Source organism: Mchenga conophoros, linkage group LG16 (genome assembly GCF_057382185.1).
Source record: "Mchenga conophoros isolate Kocher_MC1m ecotype Shallow Benthic linkage group LG16, M_conophoros_male_GT1.1, whole genome shotgun sequence".
NCBI classification, from domain to species: domain Eukaryota; kingdom Metazoa; phylum Chordata; class Actinopteri; order Cichliformes; family Cichlidae; genus Mchenga; species Mchenga conophoros.
In genome coordinates, this window is record NC_140541.1 from 38,462,450 (window position 1) to 38,486,775 (window position 24,326).

At 46.3% G+C, this 24,326-nt stretch overlaps 1 protein-coding gene across 16 annotated transcripts in view; it reads right to left on the reverse strand.

Moving 5' to 3' along the window:
• stxbp5l (syntaxin binding protein 5L) overlaps positions 1 to 24,326 on the reverse strand; it is a 136,209-nt gene that overhangs the window by 10,547 nt on the left and 101,336 nt on the right. For 3 of the 16 annotated variants that reach the window (XM_085248516.1, XM_085248512.1, XM_085248521.1), the window contains 6 exons: positions 23,982 to 24,133; positions 21,756 to 21,824; positions 20,666 to 20,731; positions 12,645 to 12,782; positions 10,072 to 10,125; positions 7,421 to 7,600 (listed from right to left, as the gene is read on the reverse strand). In XM_085248516.1, the coding sequence (XP_085104642.1) occupies positions 7,421 to 7,600; positions 10,072 to 10,125; positions 12,645 to 12,782; positions 20,666 to 20,731; positions 21,756 to 21,824; positions 23,982 to 24,133 (659 nt within the window). The remainder of the gene's footprint in view (positions 1 to 7,420; positions 7,601 to 10,071; positions 10,126 to 12,644; positions 12,783 to 20,665; positions 20,732 to 21,755; positions 21,825 to 23,981; positions 24,134 to 24,326) is intronic. The other 13 variants (XM_085248522.1, XM_085248518.1, XM_085248523.1 and 10 more) reach the window with 9 other exon arrangements.

A 24,326-nucleotide genomic window follows, 5' to 3' on the forward strand; every position in this document is an offset into this window, starting at 1 on the left:
CGTCACCTGCTGTGATAAGGTGCACCTAATACACTCTACTGAAGGACGACCGCACAGCCCTGTTGCACACAACCAAAACTTTAATCGAGCTTCCTTTGAAACTGCCACAAGTGCAAAACTGGTTTCAAAGCAAGTGCAGTGTGAGCGAGAATCAGCTGCATGCTAAACTGGAACAACAGGTGATGTGAAGGATCTTTTTCAGGAAGACCAATATGTGCTAAAATTGTGGTGCATTGACGACAGAGCTGAACAACGCTGCTGCAAACACGGCACAAACTGTTCCTCGGCTGTGAGTCCGGATGGCAGCCGCTCAGTTTCGCAATGAGTCGCCGGGGTGTGTTTACGCTGTGTGACAGAGCCTGTGGGGTGCCGGCTAATGAAAGTCAGGCGCAGCGGTACTATGACAGGACACAGGGACCCCTGGGGGGCCCTCACAGGGAGCTGGAGGCAGGCAGGCAGTGTCGGGGAGGTGATAAGGGGAAGGCAGGCAATCTGAAGTCGAGAGACAATGTGCTCGATTTATGCAGTGATGTTTGCACAAGCACACACGCAGGTTAGAGGGACACACACCTGCAGACTCTTATCTATGGACTGCAACACAAATGAACATGATGCATATTCAGCTGTTTGTTAAACTGGCCTGTCGTTGGAAAGCATTAAATTTGGTGTGCAAAGCTGAGTCACCTCAGTTTTGCGATGCGATCCAATAACGTCCGTATTTTACTGCCTGTGTTATTTTTGTATTCTGTAGGTGAGCAGACCCTGTGAGCCTGCGCGTGGGCTGCAGCAGAGGTACAAAAGGGGAAGCAAACACTTGTTCCTAAACAATGCCCAGTGTGTCTGCAGGCACTGCTCGTGGCATCACACAGAAGTATTTTTAATATTTAAAAGGTGGGCTGCCCGACCGAGATGGGAGGTATGGAAATGTTTACTGCGCTCCGACTTTGCTTCCCTTGCCATTTCCCTCCTCTGTGTCCTTGCCCTGCGTGCAGATCTCATTAACATCGGGCTAATTTCTCGCACTGCTTGTTGACCTTTAATTATACTGGTGAGCCTGCTGGCTCTTCACTGTGGTACCCAGTGCAAGTGATAAACAACAGTGCCAAAGGTAGGTGATAGACAGGGAACAAGTGTGCTGAGAAAAGCCACTGTTCAGGTATAAAATGTGCTCATTAAGGCCAGTATAGACCTTCTTTTCCCATTTTATTATCTTCTTCTCCTTCTTGCAGCGTCCTGTTAGTCAGTGTAAACAATTAGAGAATATGGCTCATCCAAGCTAACTGTGGTGTCCTCCTTCAGTCTGCAGCTCTGTTTAAATCCATATTTATCATGTATCCTATTTTGTTCTAAAAACCTGGGACAATGTTTAAAAGACTTCACAGAATCACGGTCCCTGAAACACGAGTGCAACTCAAATATTAGGTTATGTAATATCCTGTGTACTGAGTGGACTTTCTAAGTGGGCAGCACAAGAAGCAAAGCTGGAGCCGTCTCCACACTGTAAAAAACAGCATGTGCTTTAGAGCACATGAAGGCTGTGTTATTCCAGGTCAAATAAAATAAGATGCATTAAGACAAACATGACAAAGTGCAATGAGAAGCCCAAAGCTCTGCGCCTCCAACAGCCTGCGTGTGCACAGGCCTGCAGCAGAACCACCCTCGTGTTCTGGACGCTTTCATGACAGCTGCAAAATCATTAGAGGCAGAAGGACACTCGGTGTGTTAGTGGATGCTCAGGCAGCGTTCTAACACACTTAAAAAGCTAAAATAACAACGTTTTCTTTCCATTTGGTGTTAAATCTCTTGGAATGGCTTCTTTGCTTCTGCCTTTATTTTGAAGTAAAGCCTGACGCAAACAGAAGGTCCGGGCAAAATGTTTCAATGCATCGGGCTGCGCTCGAGTCAGGTGCAGCTAGGCAACCGGCATGGCTATACTAATCACCACGGGCCCACGCTAGTATACAGTTTCATGGAAAATTACGCAACAAGTCTGTTGAACAGTTTCTTATGCATATTTTCACAGCAGCTTTGAATCATCTGCATCGGTGTGGTTGGTGATGCAGCTGGAGCCCCAACCGTGGCTTTAATAAAACATTCAGCTTATGCTAATGAAAAACTGCTTCCCTCTCGGTTCCAGGTCACTGTTGTATAATGAGGTCGGTGAAGATGGCGGCATGAATTTAATTGCAGAATTGCTGTAAAAGGGTCAGCTGTACTCCGGAGTAACGGACACGTGTTCTTAAGAGTGCCTGTTGATGATCCCAGCGTAGAAGCCTTTGGACGTGCAGAGCCCGGTGTGCTGAATGTGATCATCTGCCAAACTGTGGTGTGCTAATGTTTCGTGCAGTTTGGCTACAATAACTGTGACATTTGGGAAACTGTCACAATGTTGAGCCTCCTATGGAGAGATTAGTTTGTCGTGACCTGACTGAGACTGTAAATCTGGCGGCGCCCGCGTCTAAGCAAACACGACCCATCAGTGGACCACGAGTGGAGCTTTGCAGGAGTGTACTTTCTGCAAGGGACGAGTTTATGTGGTGCATCAGCACTTAGAAAGCCAGTGATTCATCAGGTGTACACGATGATTGGGCCCACTGTGACTGATGTACACGGGCTGTGTGACAGGCTGCTGCAATCTGCTCCACACTTTAGATCAGACCCTGCATCATTAGACGACTCCTCCACCCTCGGGGCCGACGGCCATCCGGTCTGAACCTGCTCTTAGGCTGCTGTTGTTTATTTTTAACACCTTCTGAATATAACCCGACCCTGTGAATCACCACAGAGACAAAGAAGCTCGCAGACACTCCCACTGATACTTCTGCTGCTCTTCTCCAACTGAAGCAAGATCATAAAACTTTTAATATGACAGGACAGAGTCAGAGTCCTGTTAGAACGAACGATCTGCATCTACTTTTTATGTTTATTCAAAGTAAATGGACGCCCTGCATTAGTGTTGTCTGTCAGGCTGTGACAGACTAAGTGTTACAATTCACACAGAATCTGTAATTACGTGGTTGCTAATCCTGCATGAGGCCATTTCTCTGTCACTTCTGAGGTCAGCAACTCGAAATTATACTGCTGGGATCGCAGTTTAAGTCTTCACTTGACAGGACGTTTATGTGTTTTTCTCCCTTCGTCTCGTTTGTCACGCGATGAGTAAAAGAAGAAAGGAAAACTTTATCCAACAAAGGTCAAAAATTCATTCTCATTTTGTCTTTAAGATAGTCATGCTGTCTTGGGGAGATAAGGAAAAATGAATTATCAAGGCTTTTATGTTTGTCTTAAAGCAGCAGTTCTCGTTCAGCCAATCGTAGTTCAAATGTTCTGAGAGGAAAGTGAAATGTAACACCAAAGCCAGCAGGGGGCGACCTCTGTCTGCATCTGTCGATCACCACAAACATCTTCCCAGTTATCTCACGTTCTGCTTCTATTTCAGTAATATTTTGGCCACCTAAAAAAAATCTGTCTCAGAGTGAAGATGGACTAAAAGAAACACAAAGACTGGCTCTGCACTTCTGTACTAAAATTAGCATCTCAGCTGTGATGTCAGTCAGCGGTTTGTAGGGTCCCATTACGAGGCATCGAGATGAGCATTTTATCATTCCTGGTGTTTTGGAATCAGATTTAATGAGGGAGGGGGACTAAGATCAGCCAATGAGCATGCCCTGGATTATATCCCTGACTCAGTCCAAAATTCCAAAGTGGACTTGCTTGGATGTCTCCAAATGAGCGACTGAACGCATAAATGGCTTAGGAAGTATCGCCCCCTGGTGGCCATTAGGGTCAATGCACGTTTAAGGCACTTTAGCTTGCCATTATCATTCTCCTGTATTATCTAGAGCTAATACGGTATTTTCCGCACTATAAGGCGCACTTAAAATCCTTTAATTTTCTCAAATTATGAATTCTGATCGTGCTCACTGACCTTGAACCGATTTTATGTGCTACACGGCGCTCACAAATCTGTCAAAAATGTTTTAATGCGACTGTGGTAAGCTACGAAGCCGCACCGCGTGATGGATTGTTGGAGCATTACAGCTACTGTAGTCAGGAGCCTCACGGAGTAATCTGGGTCCTAAACTCCGTCATTTTCAGGTCCCAAAGTCAAACAAACACTGCAGCATCACTGAGAGTTAAAAACTGTCTAAATTCTTTCATCTTTAATAAAATGATCAGTGTTGCTGCTTTACCAGGTGTAACAATTAAGTTTAACATCCATGCAAACAGAATTTATTAAATTTAACAGACTTAGAAGTTAGCAGGAAGTTAGCTCGCTAGTTAGCTAAACATGATATAGCATGTTCTGACTAGAGATGGACCGATCCGATATTACATATCGGTATCGGTCCGATACTGACCTAAATTACTGGATCGGATATCGGAGAAAAATAAAAAATGTAATCCGATCCATTAAATATCACGAAAGCACCTCGCAAAACTTGCAACACACCGTAACTCACCTCAGAACGTTAGCAGTCGGAGCAGTATGCATCACGTGATAGAGCAGCTGTGGCATGCCGGACCTGTCGGTGGTCTGGATAGCATGTGGAGCTTCGCTAGCAACCCGGCATTTCATCTCCGACAAAGTTATCCCCGAGAGAAGTAAAGCAAGTGTGTAAGTCCATCTCTGAATGTTTGTAAAGCATTCCCACGTTAAGCTTAACAAGCGACTGCCTCTCCTGCTGCTACTTCAATCGTGAAACTGCTTAAATGATCAGCTGATCGGCTTTTCTGTTGCGAGTCCGTCTCTCTTGTTTGTTTTTGGCCCACTTTGCACCAGAAAGAGGAAACCAGTGGCTGAACAACAGCAGCACGTTTAAGCTTGATCAGCTGTTGTTAGAATTTATTTATTATTACTTTCTACTCCAGGATCTTTTTCTACGTAGCTGACGCTGGTAACTGTGCAGGGGCGGATCTAGCAAAGTTTAGCCAGGGGGGCCGATAGGGCATGAACAGGGAAAAGGGGGCACAAAGACATACTTTTCTTTCTTATTCTCATTTAAAATGTCGAGCTTTTAATAAATAATTATCTGACACACAAAGTTTTAATTTGATGTAAAATGTATAGAAGTCAATTACTGTATATAGTGACTATTAAGTCTAATATATACCCTAGTAAGCTATAGTACTTTTTACTTTGGGAAGGTACCATCTGTGCAGTCTGCAATTTTGTTGAAGAAAGATGTTGAATCTATTTAATATTTCTTGAAAAATAATTGATTTCTGTGCATTTTTTTTCACACTGCATCAAATTAAGGTTGATTACGTCGATTAAGCATCATGAGGTGGCGCGTGAGGGGTGGTTCCTTATTTTTTATTTATTTATGTTTGTTGTTGCTGGGAGTTGGAACCCTATTAGTTAGGTTGCTTAATATTTACGCTAAGTACTCTTTAAAATACCAGAATAGGGAGGATGGTGTAGGTCTAAGTTTATTAGATTGATCAGTATTGCTGAACTATGAAATATTTTTTTTGTATACAGGTATAACAGAATAGCTTTAGTGTAGTTGTTGTTTTAAACTTGAGTATGAACTTGCAGACTTGCAAAATGCAGCAAGATATTTTAAAAAACAGTTTTGTTGATTAAAAACCACTATATCGGATTCATATCGGTATCGGCAGATATCCAAATTTATGATATCGGTATCGGTATCGGACATAAAAAAGTGGTATCGTGCCATCTCTAGTTCTGACTGAGAGATTTCTGAAAGAATTCAAACGTACAGCTCTGCTATCACTTCCAACATAAATGAAGACAGAAAACTAAACAGCAGTGACGTTTGTAGGGTTACTGAAGTTGGGCTAGCTGCTATATAATGATGTGCTACGTGATCGCTAGCGACACAGCTATGTTAGCATAATATAAACACAGAAGAATGAGGAGAGTAAAGTTTGACTTATCTGACGGTTTTGTTTCGCCTAATGCGCCTTATGGTCCGAAAAATACAGTCGATGAAATTGTGTATTTGTAGTTGGTATGAGGGATGAACAGGGGGGGCTGTAAATTTAAAACACAGGGCTGTATATCCTCCCCACGAGGGGGGGCTGTCTGATTGTTGGTGACTCTCTCTGTATTACTGTAGGATCTTTACATTACAACATAGAGCATCTCGAGGTGACTGTTGTTGTGATTTGGTGCTACATAAATAAAACTGAACCGTTTCCCTATTCTAACTCAGATTAGCAGACAACGATATAAAAACAGCTGTAAAACCACAAACGCACACACATGACCACACAGAAGCGTATTACAGCCAGACTCAAAAACAAAAGCATATGTTTGCATTCATGTTTCTAAACTGATCACTGGGAATACGGAGCCTCTGTGGGTTCATCGCATTTTAAATGGTGCAAATCAAAGTGAGGGTGTGAATAAGAGCGAGCGCAAATGGAAAGACAATAAATGTCATGTCTGTTAATGAAAATGTCAACTCGTGCGGTGCTCTTGTATTATTGTCCTCCTTGAACTGTGCTCCTTCTGATGATAAGAGTTATTAGAGGTAAAAATAAAAACGTCCTGGTGGTTTCAGTTTGAGGAAATTGCAAACATCTACAAACTTATAACCCGTGTTTGTAGATGTGTGCATTCCCTTTGCTCATAGCTCATAAAAACTCGATAAGTGTAGCAACGCTACATGAAGTTTAATATGCGCTGTCATTTTCATCTCAGAAAACATCCAGAAGTTATTTATGAGACGAGAAAAACAGAAAGGCAAATAGAGTTATAATCATAAATCTGTGGCATGATGAGGAAAACCATCAGATCCTTCTGCTGTTTCGGTGCAGAGCACAAAATGCAAGAAAGAAAGAAAGAAAGAAAGGAAGAAACGAAGGAAGAAAGACAGAAAGGAAGAAACGAAGGAAGAAAGACAGAAAGGAAGAAACGAAGGAAGAAAGACAGAAAGGCACAGGAGAAGTAAAAACTGGTTAAATCACTGAATCACCAACCTTCAGGCCTGCAACATCGTTGACACAAGCAGCAGAGTCAAGGACACAATGCAAGGACTCGTTCTTGCATTCAGAAGAAGCAGAACCTGCAGTCTGAATGTTGTAAGCTGATGCTAATGCAAGCTGCACGAGTGCGATTGGCATGCTGTAATGCAACAGTGGTGTCCTGGTACGTGACTGTCAGCTCCTGCAGATGCAGTCTGGTTATTTTACCGTGCAGCTGTATAAGTGTGCGTTTGTTTTTTCTTACTGTGTGTTGCTCTGTTTACCCTGCAGCATCTTCTCTGCAGAACCACACCCCGATTTTGGATTTCATGCTGCTAACTTGCATTAGCATGTGCTTGCCTTGTGTTGACCATGTGTCAGGCCTTTCTCCACTTACCCTGGGGTGAGAGGATGGCATGCACTTGCTGGGAGGGGGGTTTGTTATAGAGGGTTAGGGATGGGAGTTGGGAGGACAAGCACACACCTTCAGTGTGGGACACAGGCAAAGAGATCTCCATGCAAGCAGCGGACTGGGCCTTGCGGAAGGGCGGTCGGCCAGGGCCTCTGCGGGTAAGCCGTGGCCCCTCGGGACCCATCGGAATGCGAGGCTTCCCCGCCGAGCAGGGCTGGGAGGTGGGGCTAGTGCAATGTCCATTGACATGATCTGTAACAACGGCAAAGCATTAGCAAACAACAGAAAGAGGGATGTAATTCAACTTTAAACATATTCTGATTTACTGCTGCATTATCCATCTTCACAAGTCATTTAGTTTGATGGGAAGTGAAATAAAAATCAGGGCAGGGAACCTCAAATTAGGGACGAGATTTTCCAAGGAGATAACTGCTTTTCCCTGCCGGGAGACGCTTTGTCTACTAGACTGCAAAAAGGCAGGCTGACACTAGATGACCGATGAAGATGAATATTTCTGCAGCGTAAGAGGAGCAAGCTGATGCTGAAAATTTGATTGCCAACTAGGAAGATGATAGTGAGGGAAAAAGGGAGAGTGAGTGACAGAGGCTGGAGAGTGGTTTGAAGTAAGTATGTGCAAGGAGGGGATGCCGGGGCAGAGGAGGAAGATGCAGAGTAAAACTGTGAGTGCAGCTTCATCGAGTCTGTGACGTGACATAAAACAGGCTCGTTTCATCTCCACTTTGTTGCTTTTATCTCAGTGAACTGTGGGGAAACCTTGTTTTTAGCAGAAAGCTTTATGACATCCAAAGCTGCAGGTGAAGAACGAAAACAAGCTCTGCTCTTTATTCTGTCAAATTAGCACTCGCTTATATTGGCTGGGCTACAAATTCATCTACGGACAGAGCTGATACCAACACACTCGGTGATTTCTTTACCCCTCGGGGACGAGTCCGTGCACTGTGCTGGAGCCAGACCCTGTTAATGACACAAAGGAAAGAAAGGCCGGGCTGACCTTCTCTCGTTCTGTGTTCAGCCATACTTGTGAGCGGGCACGAGAGGCGGCCGGATCGATCCCAATATGCCGGCACTGGTACCGATCCACACTAGTGCGTGGCCCGTTTTTCACTATGGAAATGAAACAATACCCTCGAACATGCGCTCTCGTGGTGTTGACTCGTGTGCATTTTATTGAAAGCCGGCACACTTTTAAACCACAGAGGAGCTCTAGAGACGCCACAGTTACACTCCAGCTCTCCAACGTACACAAAGGGCCGATTAAATAATGAAGGCGGAGCTCACAGGTGGGCATCACAGCGATAATAAACATCAGTATATGGACACACTGACCCTGTATTTATTTACATATCACTACGCTCTCATCCTCACTGAGTACATGAGCCCCCTTTTTATCAGTGACCCCCCCCAGCAGATTAACAGCAGCTGTGGTCGCTGCCGTGGGAGGACAGAAGCTTTCCATGTGTGTTTTGGTGGAAGGTCTTATACATGGAGACGAGTGGAGCAGATAAACAATATCATGATCATTTGTGCAAACACTCGAACGTTCCCCGCTCGCTCCTCTCCGATCGTTCGTCCCCGGCGCCCAGAGAGCTCTGCCGTGCAGCCAGTCGCTGCAAAAATGATTCAATTTCAAAGTGAAGATGAAAAGCTCCAGGGTGCCACCCAGTCCACGTGCAACACTCACCCAGTTTCACAGCAGGACTGACGAGGCAGCGCGGGGACTGAAAAACTGCAGGTAACACGGAGCGTTTGACGCCGCCGCGATCGGGCTTCACATTTTGTTCATTTCGTTGCCTCGAAATGTTCTGATGGAAACTGGTTTACAGCTGAGAGCGCGACACTGTGCTGACGTGCACATCCCACTCCACCCCCTCATCACACGCGCACAAACACACATCATCCACACAAAGGCACAAACACAATAGACTCGAGCGTCTTCCTGTCACACAGGTTTCTATTGTTGTGGATTTTAAACCTTCAGCGTTTGCAGCTCTACTGTTTTCTTCAATGTTCGATGACGACACCAAAACTAAATGTGCTGCATTCAAAGTTTGGGTTTCTGTCCTCACCCTTCCTGCAGATGGAGCATTTACCAAACAGCAAGTCAAAAATCAGGAGGCACGTTTGGGGGGGTTAGAGAAGCAGAGGTTCTGGGAGGCGACAGCATGTGTGGCGCTGCAGAGGGAAACCTGAGATCTGCATGTGTGTGCAGCACTTAGATGTATGGGGGGTGGGGGGGGGGTGGGGGGGGTCCAGTCAAAATGGAAGGAAGGCTGTTTAAGAGAGAAATGGGCCAGTTACAATGAGCGAGGTAGCAAGTGATCCAGCACCGCAGAGCAAAGCCTGTCAATGGAGGAAAGGTTGCATAAATCAGAGGATGGTCCAATCATGGTAAAGCGATAGAATGCCTCAAGTTCAAATATGGGCATGAGCTACAAATCACCTTTGTAAACACTTGCAAAATGTAGAAGGAACAAACACAGACGCTTTAAATCAAAACACACTGACGGGCAAAATGGACGAACACGTTAGGCCGACAGTCTCATGGGCTGGTTGAACAGGCGGACAGAGCAACAAGGAAACTGAAAGAGGAAAGTTTGAGTGAAATCCAAAAGTACTAATGCAACACAAAAGCCTAGAAACCATGAGAAAAGCAGAAACTCAAAGGAAATCAAGTGAAAACTGCTGGCTTTCGCCTACCGTACCAAGATCAGTCTTAAGATCTGTTGGCAGACTTAACTTTCTGCCGGGTCCCTTTACTGAAACAAAAGAATAGGAAACAAAGCACCAGTTAATCCCTTCAAAATAAAATAGAACAAAAAAGAAATCATGGAAGAAGAAAACAAAGGAGGTGTAGTCTGCTTCAAACGATGGCAAACCAAAGTGGGGAAAAACTGAAAAGAAACCAAATGAACAAAGAACATGCAAACTGGTGCACTTGCATGTTTGCAGGCATATTTTCAAAAAGCATGCTCCACTGTCATCCCAGGCCGGCACGATCAGTGATACTGAGTCAGCGCAACGGCAGGAAGTCTCGAGTGGACAGAGCGATTACTCAGTGATTAGTCATTTGAAGCAGGTGCTCTCTTTGCATCTCTTAACGTGTAAAGACTCATTCTGATGTTTTTAATCACTCTCCTCCTCAAGTCTGCACCTGGAATAATGAAGTCCGCTCTGTGGGCCTGGGATTTGACGTGGAAGCAACAAATGAACAGGGTGACACCACAAAGTGTCATAAAAAAACTAAGTCAGACACTGAAGGCAACCAAAATAACCACATACACATTTTGCAAGCATTTTGCAGTAAGGAGAGAACTGCAAAGGTCGAACTCGAGGCGTCACGTGTCAGTTTCCCCTCAGGAAGAAGGCGGGATTTAGAAGACACGATCCAGCTGATGACCACGAGGAAAAAAAGCACGAAACACCTGCTTGATGTCATTCAGCATGTTTGCTGCACGGCCGACGCGGCGGCTGAGCGTGTGATGGGAAACACTGGTCTCACCGAATCTCCGGTCATTCATTTGTTTGCATTTCTTCCGTGAACCTCGACGGACTTTTGAATAAGTGCTGCTAATGAGATAACAGATGAGGGCCGAGTGCTTGTGCGCTCTTCATAATAAACCAGAGTCACCAGATGCTGCTGCGACCGCACGAAAGGTGCAGCGTTGGAGATGCAACGACAGGAATTATGTTCTCATAATGAACCTGTAGCTCACAGATGCTTCCTCTGTTTAATGGCTCAGCGGCTGCATTAACACATCATAAAATGTATTTTAATCAAAATAAACCGGTGGGACTGATCTGAGGAGCCGAAGGGTCTCTCACTGTGACATGAATATTAACCAGCATGCACTGCACCCACTGGAATTCAGCACCTTTGGTTTTAACCACAGAGACGGAAAGTGGCGATGTCACGCGTTCACGTGTGTTCTGCATTGTTCTCGTGCACACAGTGTTTTAAAACACACGTGTGACAGTAACTGATGTCGGACCAGCCTCATCGCTGACCTCAGCACTCTGCTCATTACTCCAGGATTCACAGCAGAATGGAGCCTTCTTGTTATCCAGCAGCAGGTGGATCTTTAGAGTTGTTGTTGTGACCCTGCAGGTCGCTGCATTTGCAGCATTTACATATTTATCAGCCTGTTTTTCTCGCCTGCACCGGCTCTCAGCAGGTAACGTCTTATCTGTCCACACGGACGGCGAGCACAGAGACAACACAGATACCTCTGAGAGACATAACTGCAGCGTCCATCGTACTTCCTGTGGCTCGTCAGGCCTGTGCTCATCTGTCTTCTCTAACCATCCTGCTGCTCTTGTCACCGATCAAGGTGACAAGAGCCAGGTTGTGTCCAGGTTACAGTAATGTGCAGAGTGCTGACATCCCAAACGAGGCTAACACAGGACTAAACCTCTGAAAAACTAACTTCTGAACATCCAAAGCAAGCTGAGGGCTTATTCATCAGAGAGGGCTCCATGCAGTTAGTCAGAGACAGCAGTGATGAATGTTAGCCAAGAGCACAGCAAGATAAGACAGCAGCTTTACTGACACGCAGACAGACAGAGACCCCGAGCGCCATCGCCAGGTACGGGAGCATGTTTGGACCCGCCCTCCACACACACACACACACACACACACACACACACACACACACACACACACACACACACACACACACACACACACACACACACACACACACAGCATGGAGCACACTGAAGAGCAGCCACAGTCTGGAGTCCTGTAAGCCTGTTTGCACTGCAGGCTTCACACGTGCTGCGAGAGGCTTCGACCGCACTTTTCACACAGTGATGCTGCTGCTTGGTTTTATTAGTTCTCGACTGCAGATGCTTCATGCTGAACTGACCCATGACCCACCACAGGTGACGGAGGAGCCTCCTCCACCTGTGCACCTGCTGCTGTTTAACTACTGTCTACAGCTTCTATTATATATACAACATTTGTGCTAGCCAAAGAAATATGATTCGTTGTTATGAATTTACTGTGTCCCCATTGGTCAGTGAGCACGAGGTTTTATTTAAAGGCTGAATATGTTATATTGATACCTGTGCTTCAACATTAGTCAGTAAACGTCTGGCGCCCTGCTGATAGTGTTGCTCACAGTGTGGAAGCAGCGTTAGCGTGCAGGTGCAACATCACACAGCAGCCTAATTATTCCCTCTCCCAAAACAACGACACAAACAAAGAAAGAAAGACAGAAATTCCAAGCAGGTGTCCACGAAGAGGCTGAGATCCATGAAACACCCCTCCTCTTACCATTGTCCAGTAAGTAAAAGACTGGACTGCAGTGGCTGGCTCTCAGACTGGCCACAGGCTCGGGCAGGACGCGGGGGTCATTGTGAAGGGAGGTTGGGTAATGAACTGGAACAGGAGATCCAACAGAACAGACACAGACTTTTCAGGGCAACAGGGGAGAGACAAACACAGTGGGTGAACTGGGGAGAAGAGAAACTTGCAGGTAATAGGAAGGAAACAGTCGTGAGGTTATGAAAACAGAAGGTGTCATAAGAACAGCTGCATCCCACCAGCAGATACTGGGAAGGTCACATAGCCATCACTGCAACACACCACAGCAGCACTGCTACTACGACTACTACAGCTACTTCTACCACACCACAGGCTCATCCTACAGAGCAGCATTTTCCAGGCTTTTCCAGGTAACTTTATCCTGGAGGCGGTTTACTTCCAACCATGACCTGTTGCCGTAGCAACTCATATTACAGCCCTAACCTGTGCTGCAGCAGGTTACGTTCAACAGCTATGACATCACCACCTGCTAACCAATCAGCTCCTCTGAGGATTGTCCACAGGCCCTGGAGGATGGCTCAAAGCTCTCTGTGAGCAGAAGTCTTTCCATAAATATGGATAATATAATATGGATAATATTCCCTCAGTATTTCCTGTTCTGCAGACTAACCTGCACCATCCTAACACAGCAGTTTAAATCCTGTTCTCATGCCTCATCTTCAGCTGAAAGAATAAGAGTTCAAACGTGCTTACAGCCATTAAATATTCATTGGATAGAATCATGATTCTGTAATATTGATAAGTCTGTTAGCTGTCTGTACCCAGCTATGCCTTATTAATAACATGGCAGCAGTCTTTCTGAGTAAAGCTCACACACACACACTCAGCAGCTTTGATGCTAAGCTACTGCACACTCACAGGTCCCATTACTCACTTTGAGGAGGTGCTTTCTTACAGCTGAGTATTGTGTATCTAACCACGTTTGACCCAACGCTCACGCTCTGCAGGACAGAAGGACCAGGAGAGACTGAGTTTTTAACCATCATTCATAAACTGACCTGATCGGATCCTTCGTTCGGTGACACTATTGTCACTCGTGAGTAGGGATGGGTATCGTTTAGGTTTTATCCGATACCGGTGCCAAACCGGTACTTTTGAAACGGTGCCGGTGCTTAAAGAATGGAGAACACAAACTTTGTCCAAAAGCCTCTCATGTTCAGCTGTTTCCCACTTTTTCTTTGGTCATTTTAGCCTTTTTGGCCAGGGTGAAGGGAGTATCTGCCATCAAACAAGAAGACAGCCGCATGTAGCTATGATGATGTTTGCTAGTTCACCTTACATGCATTAATGTAATAACGTGGTTAGCCTACTCAACGTAAATTACACACGAACAACATTAAGCTACTCACGCAGAGAAGAACGGCTGCTGCTGCATCATCATCCTCATCATTTCTGCTACACTGGCAGGGCTAGGGGCCAGGACTCTCCTCTTCGGGTTTTTGGGGGATGTTGCTAACTCCGGGTCCGATAACAGGCACCACACCCGCAGTAGATGTGCTCGGTGTGAGGTCTCGCAGCAAGCTATCAAATACGGCGCATTTTTCGGCTTTTAAAAAAAACGCTATGCGTTGCCAGGTGTTTCATCAGATTCGAGGTGTTACCTCCTTTGACAGTATCACAGTATCAGCTTAAAGCACTTGTTGCTGCTGAGTTTGCATCTTTTGCTGTGAAGTACAGCCAGACTTTGACCGCTTCGCCTTGGACATTTTTAATCTGTAGCTCTGCTCTAACTGAACGTACGTACCTGGCCCCGCCTACTATCCTGGGAAACGTAAAATGATTGGCTAGAATCTAAAGTGTATCACAGCTCAGGGAAAAAAAGCACCGAAATGTGCGCTGCTTTTCGGTCTGGTTACTACCGTTTATGTCAGAACCGGTGCCATCATGGCACCGGACACCGGTACCCATCCCTACTCGTGAGTAACTTTACTGTTTTGTTACCCCGATGCTGACACTGTGGCCAAAGAAGCCTCTGACTGCAGAGACATGACTGACTGGTACCAGTGGGAACAGTGGACCTGTACAGCTGACAGAACTGCATCAGGGCAAGAAAGCTGATTTAAGTGACTTCAGACGTGGCAGCTTTTCACTGCACAACCATGTCATGGTCGTATGTCATTCACTTACGGAGGTCGGCCCCTCGGCGAGGTCAAAGGTCAGAGGTGAATGGCCAGGCAGCTCTGAGCATGGTTTAAGCTCGAAGAAGACAAGCTGGGTCAGCAGGAGACCAGACTGGGTGCTAAGAACAGGAAACTGAGGCTACAACTCAGAGAGACCCATGAAAACTGGGCAACAGAAGATGGAAAATATTACCTGCTCAGAAACATTGAGAGGGTGGAGTTTATTATGACCACAGTGTACCATCCTGTGATGGATGCTTCCAGCAGGATAACACACCGCCTCACAGATCTCAGCCCAGCTGAGCATCTTTGGCATGTTCACATCACGGACGTGCAGCAGCCGTCTGAAGGCTTCCAGCACTTTGTGCAGTCTGAGCCAACCTGGTACCGCAAGGTAAACGGTCTGTATTTATATAGCGCTTTACTAGTCCCAAAGGACCCCAAAGCGCTTTACATATCCAGTCATCCACACATTCACACACTGGTGATGGCAGCTACATTGTAGCCACAGCCACCCTGGGGCGCACTGACAGAGGCAAGGCTGCCGGACACTGGCGCCACCGGGCCCTCTGACCACCACCAGTAGGCAACGGGTGAAGTGTCTTGCCCAAGGACACAACGACCAAGACTGTCCAAGCCGGGGCTCGAACCGGCAACCTTCCGATTTCAAGGCGAACTCCCAACTCTTGAGCCACGATCGCCCCAGTACCTAATGAAGTGGCCATAGGTCCTGTGTTTGTATTAGTGTGCAGAGCAAAGCTGTTGGTTACCACGGTGCTGGAGGTGATGACATCACAGGGGTACGCCACACATTCAGACTATCGCTGGGCGGTGGCATCATAAAAATATCTACAGAAGATTTGAAGGAAATGAAGAAACGCTGCCATTCAGTTTATATGTTTGTAATAAAATAATGTTTCTTTTTGTAGAATGATCTGCAGCTAAATTAACGTTCCTGATAGCGAGCTAATTTTTAATTTTGTGGCGGGTGTAAGGGAGCTGGGAAGCATCTGCCTCACTAAGGTGAAGAACACACTCTTGTTATGCTTTTATTTTGAAGTCCACTAACTGCTCCCACTTTTGAGGTCAGCTTCCTGAAGGCCCGATTCATGGATTGCACACATGATTAACACATGGCTAACGACGTTCACCTGCCTGTTTGTGGTTGTTAACCATCCACTGCTACAGCAGGCTTTGCTACGTGTGTATTATTAGCTAAACACCATGGTTAGGATTTATGAAACTTCCTGGTTTAATGAAAAGGTTTTTAACACTGCTGAATCTTTCATTTTACTTTTAATTATATTCTGATTTTAAAATAAAAACCACAAAACAAACAAAAACCTCCTGAGTGACCGTGCAGACGCGAGGAGCATTTAAAGGAAAGCATCAGGGATTTAAGCATGTGATGAATTTAACTGTTTCTCTGCAGGTTAATTAGTGCTTACATGGGTTTGTACATTACACAGACATGGCTGTAGAAAACCCTCCAGCAGGGTTTAGCTGAAAAATGTGTATTTAAGCTTCTTTTAAATGTGATCAAACCTCACCTTTCCCCTCAGGTGCTAAATATACCCCGTGGGGTCAGGCTTACACGTTTAGGTACAACCTGCGGTACCAGGTTGGCTCAGCGTGGACAAAGTGCTGGAAGCCTTCACACGGCTGCAGCGTGGGGGTCAGGCGCCGAGCACTCGCGTCTCGTCTTGTTAGTCCCCTTTTTGAGGTCAAGCCAGGCTACAGCGACATGTACTGCTCCCAGAGGAAATCTAACACACGACCCAAACAACACACCTCAGGACATTAAAGAGAAGACAACGGGAAGGATGTGAAGGGAGACAGCTTTGAGGCCGGAGAGGGGCCAATTACTGGGCCTGATGACAAAAGAGAGACGGGAGGAAGGTCAGGAACAAGAGCGGAAAGCTGTGCTGAGAAGTGAGAGAGAAGCTCCTGTTTTTGACACGGGGGGTGAATCAGGACGATGGCCGGCTGCCTTAATAAGCTGTCCACAGTCTGTTTATGGCATTGAACAGATACAGCACAACAGGTGTGCCGGGGACAGGCGGACAGCCTCTAATGGCCACGGAGCAGGCTGAAGATGATATTCAGCCGGAGAAAACAAAGCGTGAACTCTGCACCTGTCGGCACAGCGCGGCGAGCTTTGTCTGCGGGCGCAACTTTTAATACATTTCACATCCGCGCTGCATTAATATGAATGAGTCCAAACCTGATTTAACTGACATTTAAAGCCGTCCTGCTCTCAGCCATTGCTAACAGTTCTTACAACTATGAACCTCAGCCCCCCCTCCCCCCAGCGTTTAACCGTTAAAGCGAATCAGACACAATCATGCAGCGTCATGCCGCATCTGTCCACGTGCTTTTCATCCACCGCTCCGTAATTCTTCTCCTTTCCATCTCTTTAATTAACAAGCGACAGGCCTGTAATAGGACAGAATGACCGTGACCTCGTCCACATCACAATGCTGAGAGACTCCCCGCCACAGCAGCACAGAACAGCTCGTCCTGGATCTGTCACGCTGCTGTTATCCTCTCCTTGGGAGGCTCAAGGGCAAGGCTGCAGAGTCCACGTGAGAACAAACCGACAGTGTGTCCTGTGTGTGTTTACACAACAATCACAGGAAAACCATCGACGAGCAGACTGTGGACAGCTGAGCTAAATTACTGATGCATCCACAAAATGCATTTGGTGGGATTTTACGTTCGTGTTCGGTCTCCTGTGGACACGGATCTGTGCTTTAAGTTACACAAGCGGATTTTTAATAAAGCTGTCACTAAACAACGGCTGGCGTATCGTTTTTAGCATTTGGCTCCTTCTACCTGTTTATGTTTCCCCGTCAGGCCCACGTGGATCCGGCCTGACACCAGACTACATACATATACTGAAGGATCAACGACAGGACAAGAGGAACGGTCTGTGCATTGCTGGTTGGAAGGCAGGGATCAGTTTTCCTGTGAATGACTTTGGTGAAGAATCAGAAAGCTTTGAGCTCCAAGGAAAAGACAAAGACATCAAACTGAGTATTTGCATGAATCGTTCGTGTGCACAATCAATGAAAAATGAACCCCAGCAATGAGATCTCACACAAAGATCGACTGTGGCTGCAGTTTTTCTGCCACACAGAGAAACAAACATGAATTAAACAACTACTGAAATGTTGTTTTGCAGGTTTAATCGAGTCTTTGCTGATTCTGAAGATTAAAAACACAGTTCCATTATCCTCCTTTCTTTAAAAGCCACCAAAGCACAATCAGCCGTCGAGGCAAACTGAGGGATGATACGATGACACAAAGTGCTTCGGCGTCTGTTTCCTCTCCAGGTTTTATGCAGTAAGATTACCTGATGTGGTACCTGAGCTCCTATAGTTCTCTGTTTCCTATCCTCTGTTTTTATTTTCCCGTCTGTTACATGAGCGTAGGAAACACTGAATATGATTTGGTTGTTTTTTAACCTGAGGCCTTACAAACCCGACAGAGCCCCGAGGACGCGGCGTGCCAGCCTGGCAGGGACTTAAGCACAGATCTACACACTCGTTTGCTCAGGTGGCGTTTCCTCTGAGACACACAAACACCTGCTGGGAAATGTTCTCATCTCTTCTTCATCCATTACACGTTTCTGCCTCATTGTCTTCAGCTGCACTGATCTCATCCAGAGACCAGCTTTCAGATGTGCTTCTGTCACATTTCCAAAGTGTGATGCTGAAACTCGAGGCCAGTGACATCATGATGAGCATGAATGCAAACATGAATACGTTTAGGTTTTATCACACTATCATCTTGTAGGAAGCATGTGTGCTGAATCGAGCAGTCACATGATGAAGGCAGTTTTCACAGGACTTTTCTCTCAGCAGCTGCTGGGATCATTTTCACGTTAGCTCCATCAGGACCTACGCTGGTCGACTCGCCACGACTCGATTCGCATCGACTGGTTTTCCCATTACAGTCGAGTACCACCCGATGTGCGAGGTCGTCCGAGTGTTGCTAGACATAATTAGCGTGCGACACGGAGGCTAAAACGACGGTGGTCGTGGAGGTAACGACACTCCTGCTGCCTGGTCTGTGACCCTTCGTCAGACTCGGGGACGCCGTTGTTTTTTTGTAGCCATTTCCCTCGTTGCCGGGTTTTTTTTTTAAGGTGGGAGTTTTGATTAAACGCTGTCATGACTCATCGAGTGACGTCACATTTTACTACCTGCTCGGATGGCTTGAAACCCCGGCCTGTCGCGGTCCGTGGGAGCAGCTGTGGGGATTGTGTTTTGGATGGTTCACCGGCTCTCTCTTGGGCGGAGCCGCCCGCCTCGCACCTGAGCCTCGTTCGATCACAATGAACTATCGAAGCCAGCGCGACCTGCTACTCATCGCCAGTTGGTTCAGTCACCTACTGTGGCAGCCACGCCCCGTCTGCGCTCCACTCTTCCTTCAAGCCTTGACTCTGTTTCGTTGGGCTCAGGTCTCCGAGCCATCCTCCTCTGGATTCATTGCTCACCTCCTCCAGCGCTGGCTTTTGCATTAAGGAATCATCAACCAGTCGCTTCGCCTGCCTGTCCTCCTGCCATCCCTGACGTTCGTGAAGTACTCGAGGAACCATTCCTCCCCTCGCACTCACCCTCTCTGGCCTCTCCCACAGAAACACCCCCACCGCCCAAAACTCTCCCACCTGGCCCTGCATGTAAGCCGACTGCACCCCTGTCCTGATTCACCTGCTCCCTTACCTGTTCACTAATCGTTCCTCCCTCTGGTACAGACTCCCACGGCTTTGATCGCAGCTTCTCAGAACAGCCTCCCTCATGAGCTTCTGTTTTTGACCGACCCCTCTGTAAATAAATCTTGTCTATAGTTCTCAGTGAGTGCGCCGAGTCTGCTTTTCGGTCCCGCCTTCGTGCGAATCCCAGTTGATGACAGCTGAGCAGGTACTATGACCAAGTGAACAAACCTTAAACACCGTGGCGAGTCGATCCGAGTAGGTGCTAACGGTGTTGACGACCCAGTTTCAGTCAAGCTTTAGTGGTTGGACGGGCAGTTCATAATCCACTCAGTGACTGCAGGTGATCCTCACCTCCACCACGGGGCTGACAGTTGGTTTGATGCTTGGTCTTCTCCAAATGTGTTGTTCACATGCAGCTTTGCAAACCTAAGTTGTGCTGCCACGTCCTTTCTCCTGCAGCCCTTCCATCATTTACCCTGCTGACCTGTAGAGTCTGACGTGTTGTGCTAAAACCTCGGCTTCGACAGGTGCTGACGATCAGCTAACCAGGTGCAGTGATTGGCTGACCTTATCACAGGAGTCCAGGTGAAAACTTTCTTCTCGAGTATTTGCTACAAGTAATGATAACATGCCAGCCAATTTACAACTCAAAGAAAAACTTAAAATAAAAAGAATGCAGTGTCAATGACACAAAATGAGAATCTAAACCACTCTGATGTTACTGCTGCTCATTAACATGCAGGCTCCATCTCCACTGCAGTCGGCCGTATCAGTGTTCGTGAAAGACAAACATGTCAAAGGAAACGACCGAGCCGATGGAGCGTGCAGCGCTCCTTCTTCTTCACCTCTGGGAAACACGGTCACCACACGACTTCAGACTAAAGGACCAACCAGCTGAGACAAACCCAGTATACTCCACTGAAGGAGTGCCAGCACTTCTCTGAAACAACAGTGAACAGAGTGCCGCTCTCACCACGTGACCACGCTCTGGTGACGAGGTGACCACAGGCTGTAACTCAAGTTTAAACACAAAGCATCCCACCCACAAAGACTCAAGACATTTGCATTCAGGGAATGAAGGATTGGAGGCTGCAGGTGCGTGTCTGTGTGTGAGAGTGCGAGCAGGTTACCTGAAGTGGGCGACTTGTTCCTCTCCATGTCAATCGACTGCTGGTTGTCAGTGAGTTCAGTAAGGCCTGCAGCAGCCGACAGGAAGAAGAAGCAGCACACGCAGGGTGTCAGATTATTTGAAGCCGGTCATGCAGATTAAGCAGACGTCTGATTGGTAGAAGTCAGCCACGCTAAGCCCAAAGAAAGAGTGCAGCTAGCAACAATGCTTCATCATTACATCATTCCTCCCGAGGTCAGCCTCGAATATTTGCTCTTTGCTTTTTTATCAGGACTCAAAGTGCCTTGATGGGCAGAGTGGCTGATTACTGATGTGACCTGCACTACAGTCAGATTTAACATCTTTTACCAGCTCGCATTAAAATTCAAAAAGCATGTAGTGCAAATCTCATGATGAAGTGGAATAAATATCGAACATACAAACAGCACACACACAAATTCAGTCACATGCAGCAAGCACGAGCCGACATGGAGTCGTCTGTAAAAACTGCCACAAACACTGAGATTTCTAACTCGGCCCTCAAAGCCCGACTGCAGACGTGGGCTGTTTGAAGCAGCGTTCATTAAGGACTCATTAACAGCCTCGCAGACTCGTCACAGCTCAAAACATTTGGACTTTTTAAATTATTTGTCTTCAGTCAAAGGTTCTGCCAAACATTGGTGATGCCGGTAGTTTATGCTGACGTTACAAATGGCTGAAGACACTGAGAGGTGCCGTCGTTAAACTTTCCTCTGTAACCGTCAACAAAAAGCACACAGTTAGCTTCAATAACCCCACTGGCTTTAGTTAAAATATACATCGCATGGATAATGCATTATTTATAACTGCGCTTGCTCTGCTGTCTCAAAGAAGTGTCTCTTCTTCTGCAAAGGACAGACTGCTGGACATGACTGTAACAGACAAAGCTCTGCAGGTGACGTCTCGCTTCATCCCAGTCATGTCTTTGGTTTGTCCTGGGCTTCGAGTCTGTGTCAGTTCTTGTGGCAATCATCTGTACCAAACATCATGTCCTACTATATCCATCAAAACACCAACCCACACCCCCACACACATACACCGACTCCCCCGGCCTTTGGGAAGGCCCGACTTACTCTGATAGGATGTACGGATCCTTTTCTTTGAATCTGAATAAAAGTTAGACAGGCCGCGCATGCAAAACTCTGTCAGGCAGGCCCGCATGCCCACACCAGCAGCCACAGAGTCACCAAAGTAGGAGGGGGAGGAAGGAGTGGTGGAAATGAGGAGTGGGGTTTAAAGCGAGGAGAGGTCAAAGAACGGAAGAGCGTAAGTGGGGTGGAGGCAAAGGAAGAATGGCAGCAATGAGAAAAGAGGGGACGTTAGTGAGAGGAATGCATGAGGATAGAGGGAAGGGTGGATGAGGAGGGTGGGGGTGGGGAGAGAGAGGAGGCGGGGGGGGGGAGAGAAGAACACACAGGCTTAGAGAGGAAAAGAAAGTGAGAGCAAGCAGCAAGTGAGATCGTGTCAGGGAAGGGCACAAGAAATACCCGCGACTCCAGCAAACCCAGAACTGCTGGTGTCACTGGGGTCAGCAGGGAACATGTCATTACCAGCAGCATGGAAACCGAGCTCGGTTGTCATTTAATCATCTGCATTGTGACATCATTCTGAGAAGTAAATGCCCACATTTGATGGCTGAAAGCTTTCACACTCATACACATGTGTGTGATGACAACAGCTAAAGATGTGGTGGGAGGCACAGGAAGTGTTCAGACTGGGCAGCCGGCACTGGCCTTTTGGCTGTGCTCTCCAAGTCTGCTGTTGAGCCTTGTGTGAACCGGAGCACAGTAAGTGCCTCAGATCAGCGCAGCACCACCCGCGGCACAGAAAAGGGCATGTTTGCCCGCTTCTATTTTCCCTTCTGTCTCCACATTGATTTTAAAGCGCTCACACAGAAGGTGCAGGGTGCAACAGCATGTGAAAAAATCACCAGAGTATTTTCAGCTCACCTGTGGGAATTACGCAATGAAACGAGCACTTGCTGCAAGTTCTTCTGAAATATTTACCACCGAGTTGGTGCCTGGTCCAAAAAAGAGTCGGCCTCTATTTTACACAGTGATTCCTAAACGGTGGGTCTGAATATCAAGCGCGTTAAATATAATTAAGATGCTTCAGAGGCCGTCAGCGGACGAGATCAGAGAAAAGGAGGAGGGATCAGAAACACCTGTGTGGCTCTTACAGGTCTAAAAACAACAGACTGAGAAATCAAATGACAACATGCATATGATGCCCATGTGGAATGACACGCAACCTGTTAACATGCACTTCATGTCACAGTGCAGCTCTATGACAGGCAGAGATGGGCAGGTGTGTGCTTGTGTGTGACAGACAGAGAGGAAGGACAGAAGATCCAGGCCGTCGTCGTGTTACAGATAGTCTGATGTTACTGTGTCTGCTCTCGTTTCCGCACTCTGACGGTTTTGTCCGAACTTCATCTTCATCAACGTGAATGCTAACGATGTGCTAACTGCGAGGCTAATGTCACATCTTTTGTTTCCAGTCAGCTGAGAGGAGTTTAAACACCACCACTTATTCTCACTAGTTTTTAATGCTGTGCCTAAAGCGTCAGTTTATTAAAGATGTTTTTATTTCAGCTGGTTTGTATTTTCAGTCCATTAAGCTCTCGAGGTCACTGCAGAACCATCCCGTTCAAAGTGGGACGTTATTACATTACACACTAAACACCTGCATTACAAACAAAGGCTCGATACGTCAAATCCCTGAAATCATTTCAGAAAATCCACTTTAATACATTTTGTTTCCAAGAGTTTTCACATTAAAAGTTTTGGAAGTTAAACTTTGTTTCTAAAATAATAAGAATGCAGTTTGTAAAGAAACACATTAGAAAACAACAGCAGGCAGAGGCGTGTTTTTAAATTAAAATAGATATTTATATATTCAATTAATATATATTATATAATAATAAAAGTACTTTGTAATTATAATGTAACTGAATGTAAAATATTATGAAAACTAAGAGTCAGGGCTGAGTAGTGCATACTACCTTACATATGCTCTACTTCCCATCACTGTTAACAGCACCTGAACAGTAATGATTGATTAACAGTAATGATTGATTAACAGTAATGATTGATTAACAGTAATGATTGATTAACAGTAATGATTGATTAAATATTGAAGGAATATATTGAAACTGTCATATTTGTCACGCACTAGATCAGAAGAGACAGAAAGAGAAGAAGACAGAGGAGCAGAGAAAAGATCAGATTCAGTGTCTGGATGTCGTGATTATGTTGCACACTGAGTATCAGGTGTGTGTGTGTGTGTGTGTGTGTTACCTGAGGTGGACTGCCTGTTCCTGCGGGGGGAACGGGTAAGGCGCTGGTAGGGGTCGGTGCTTCCGTACAGATCCAGTGTTGACATACATAATATGACAGTTTTTTGCAAGTAGTCCACCACCGCCAGGCCGTAACAATTCCCGAATGCCAGGCTGGACACGAACACAACGTCAGGAGGGAAGAAACAAGCACATACGCACACACACACACACACAGACATTAGAGTTGTGCCAACTAACATGAAAAACGCTGTCAAATTAAGCATGAATTAAACAGTCTGCTTTTATTCCATGTTTCTAATACTTCCCAGAATTCCCACATGACTGATCGTCACCTGCCATGCAT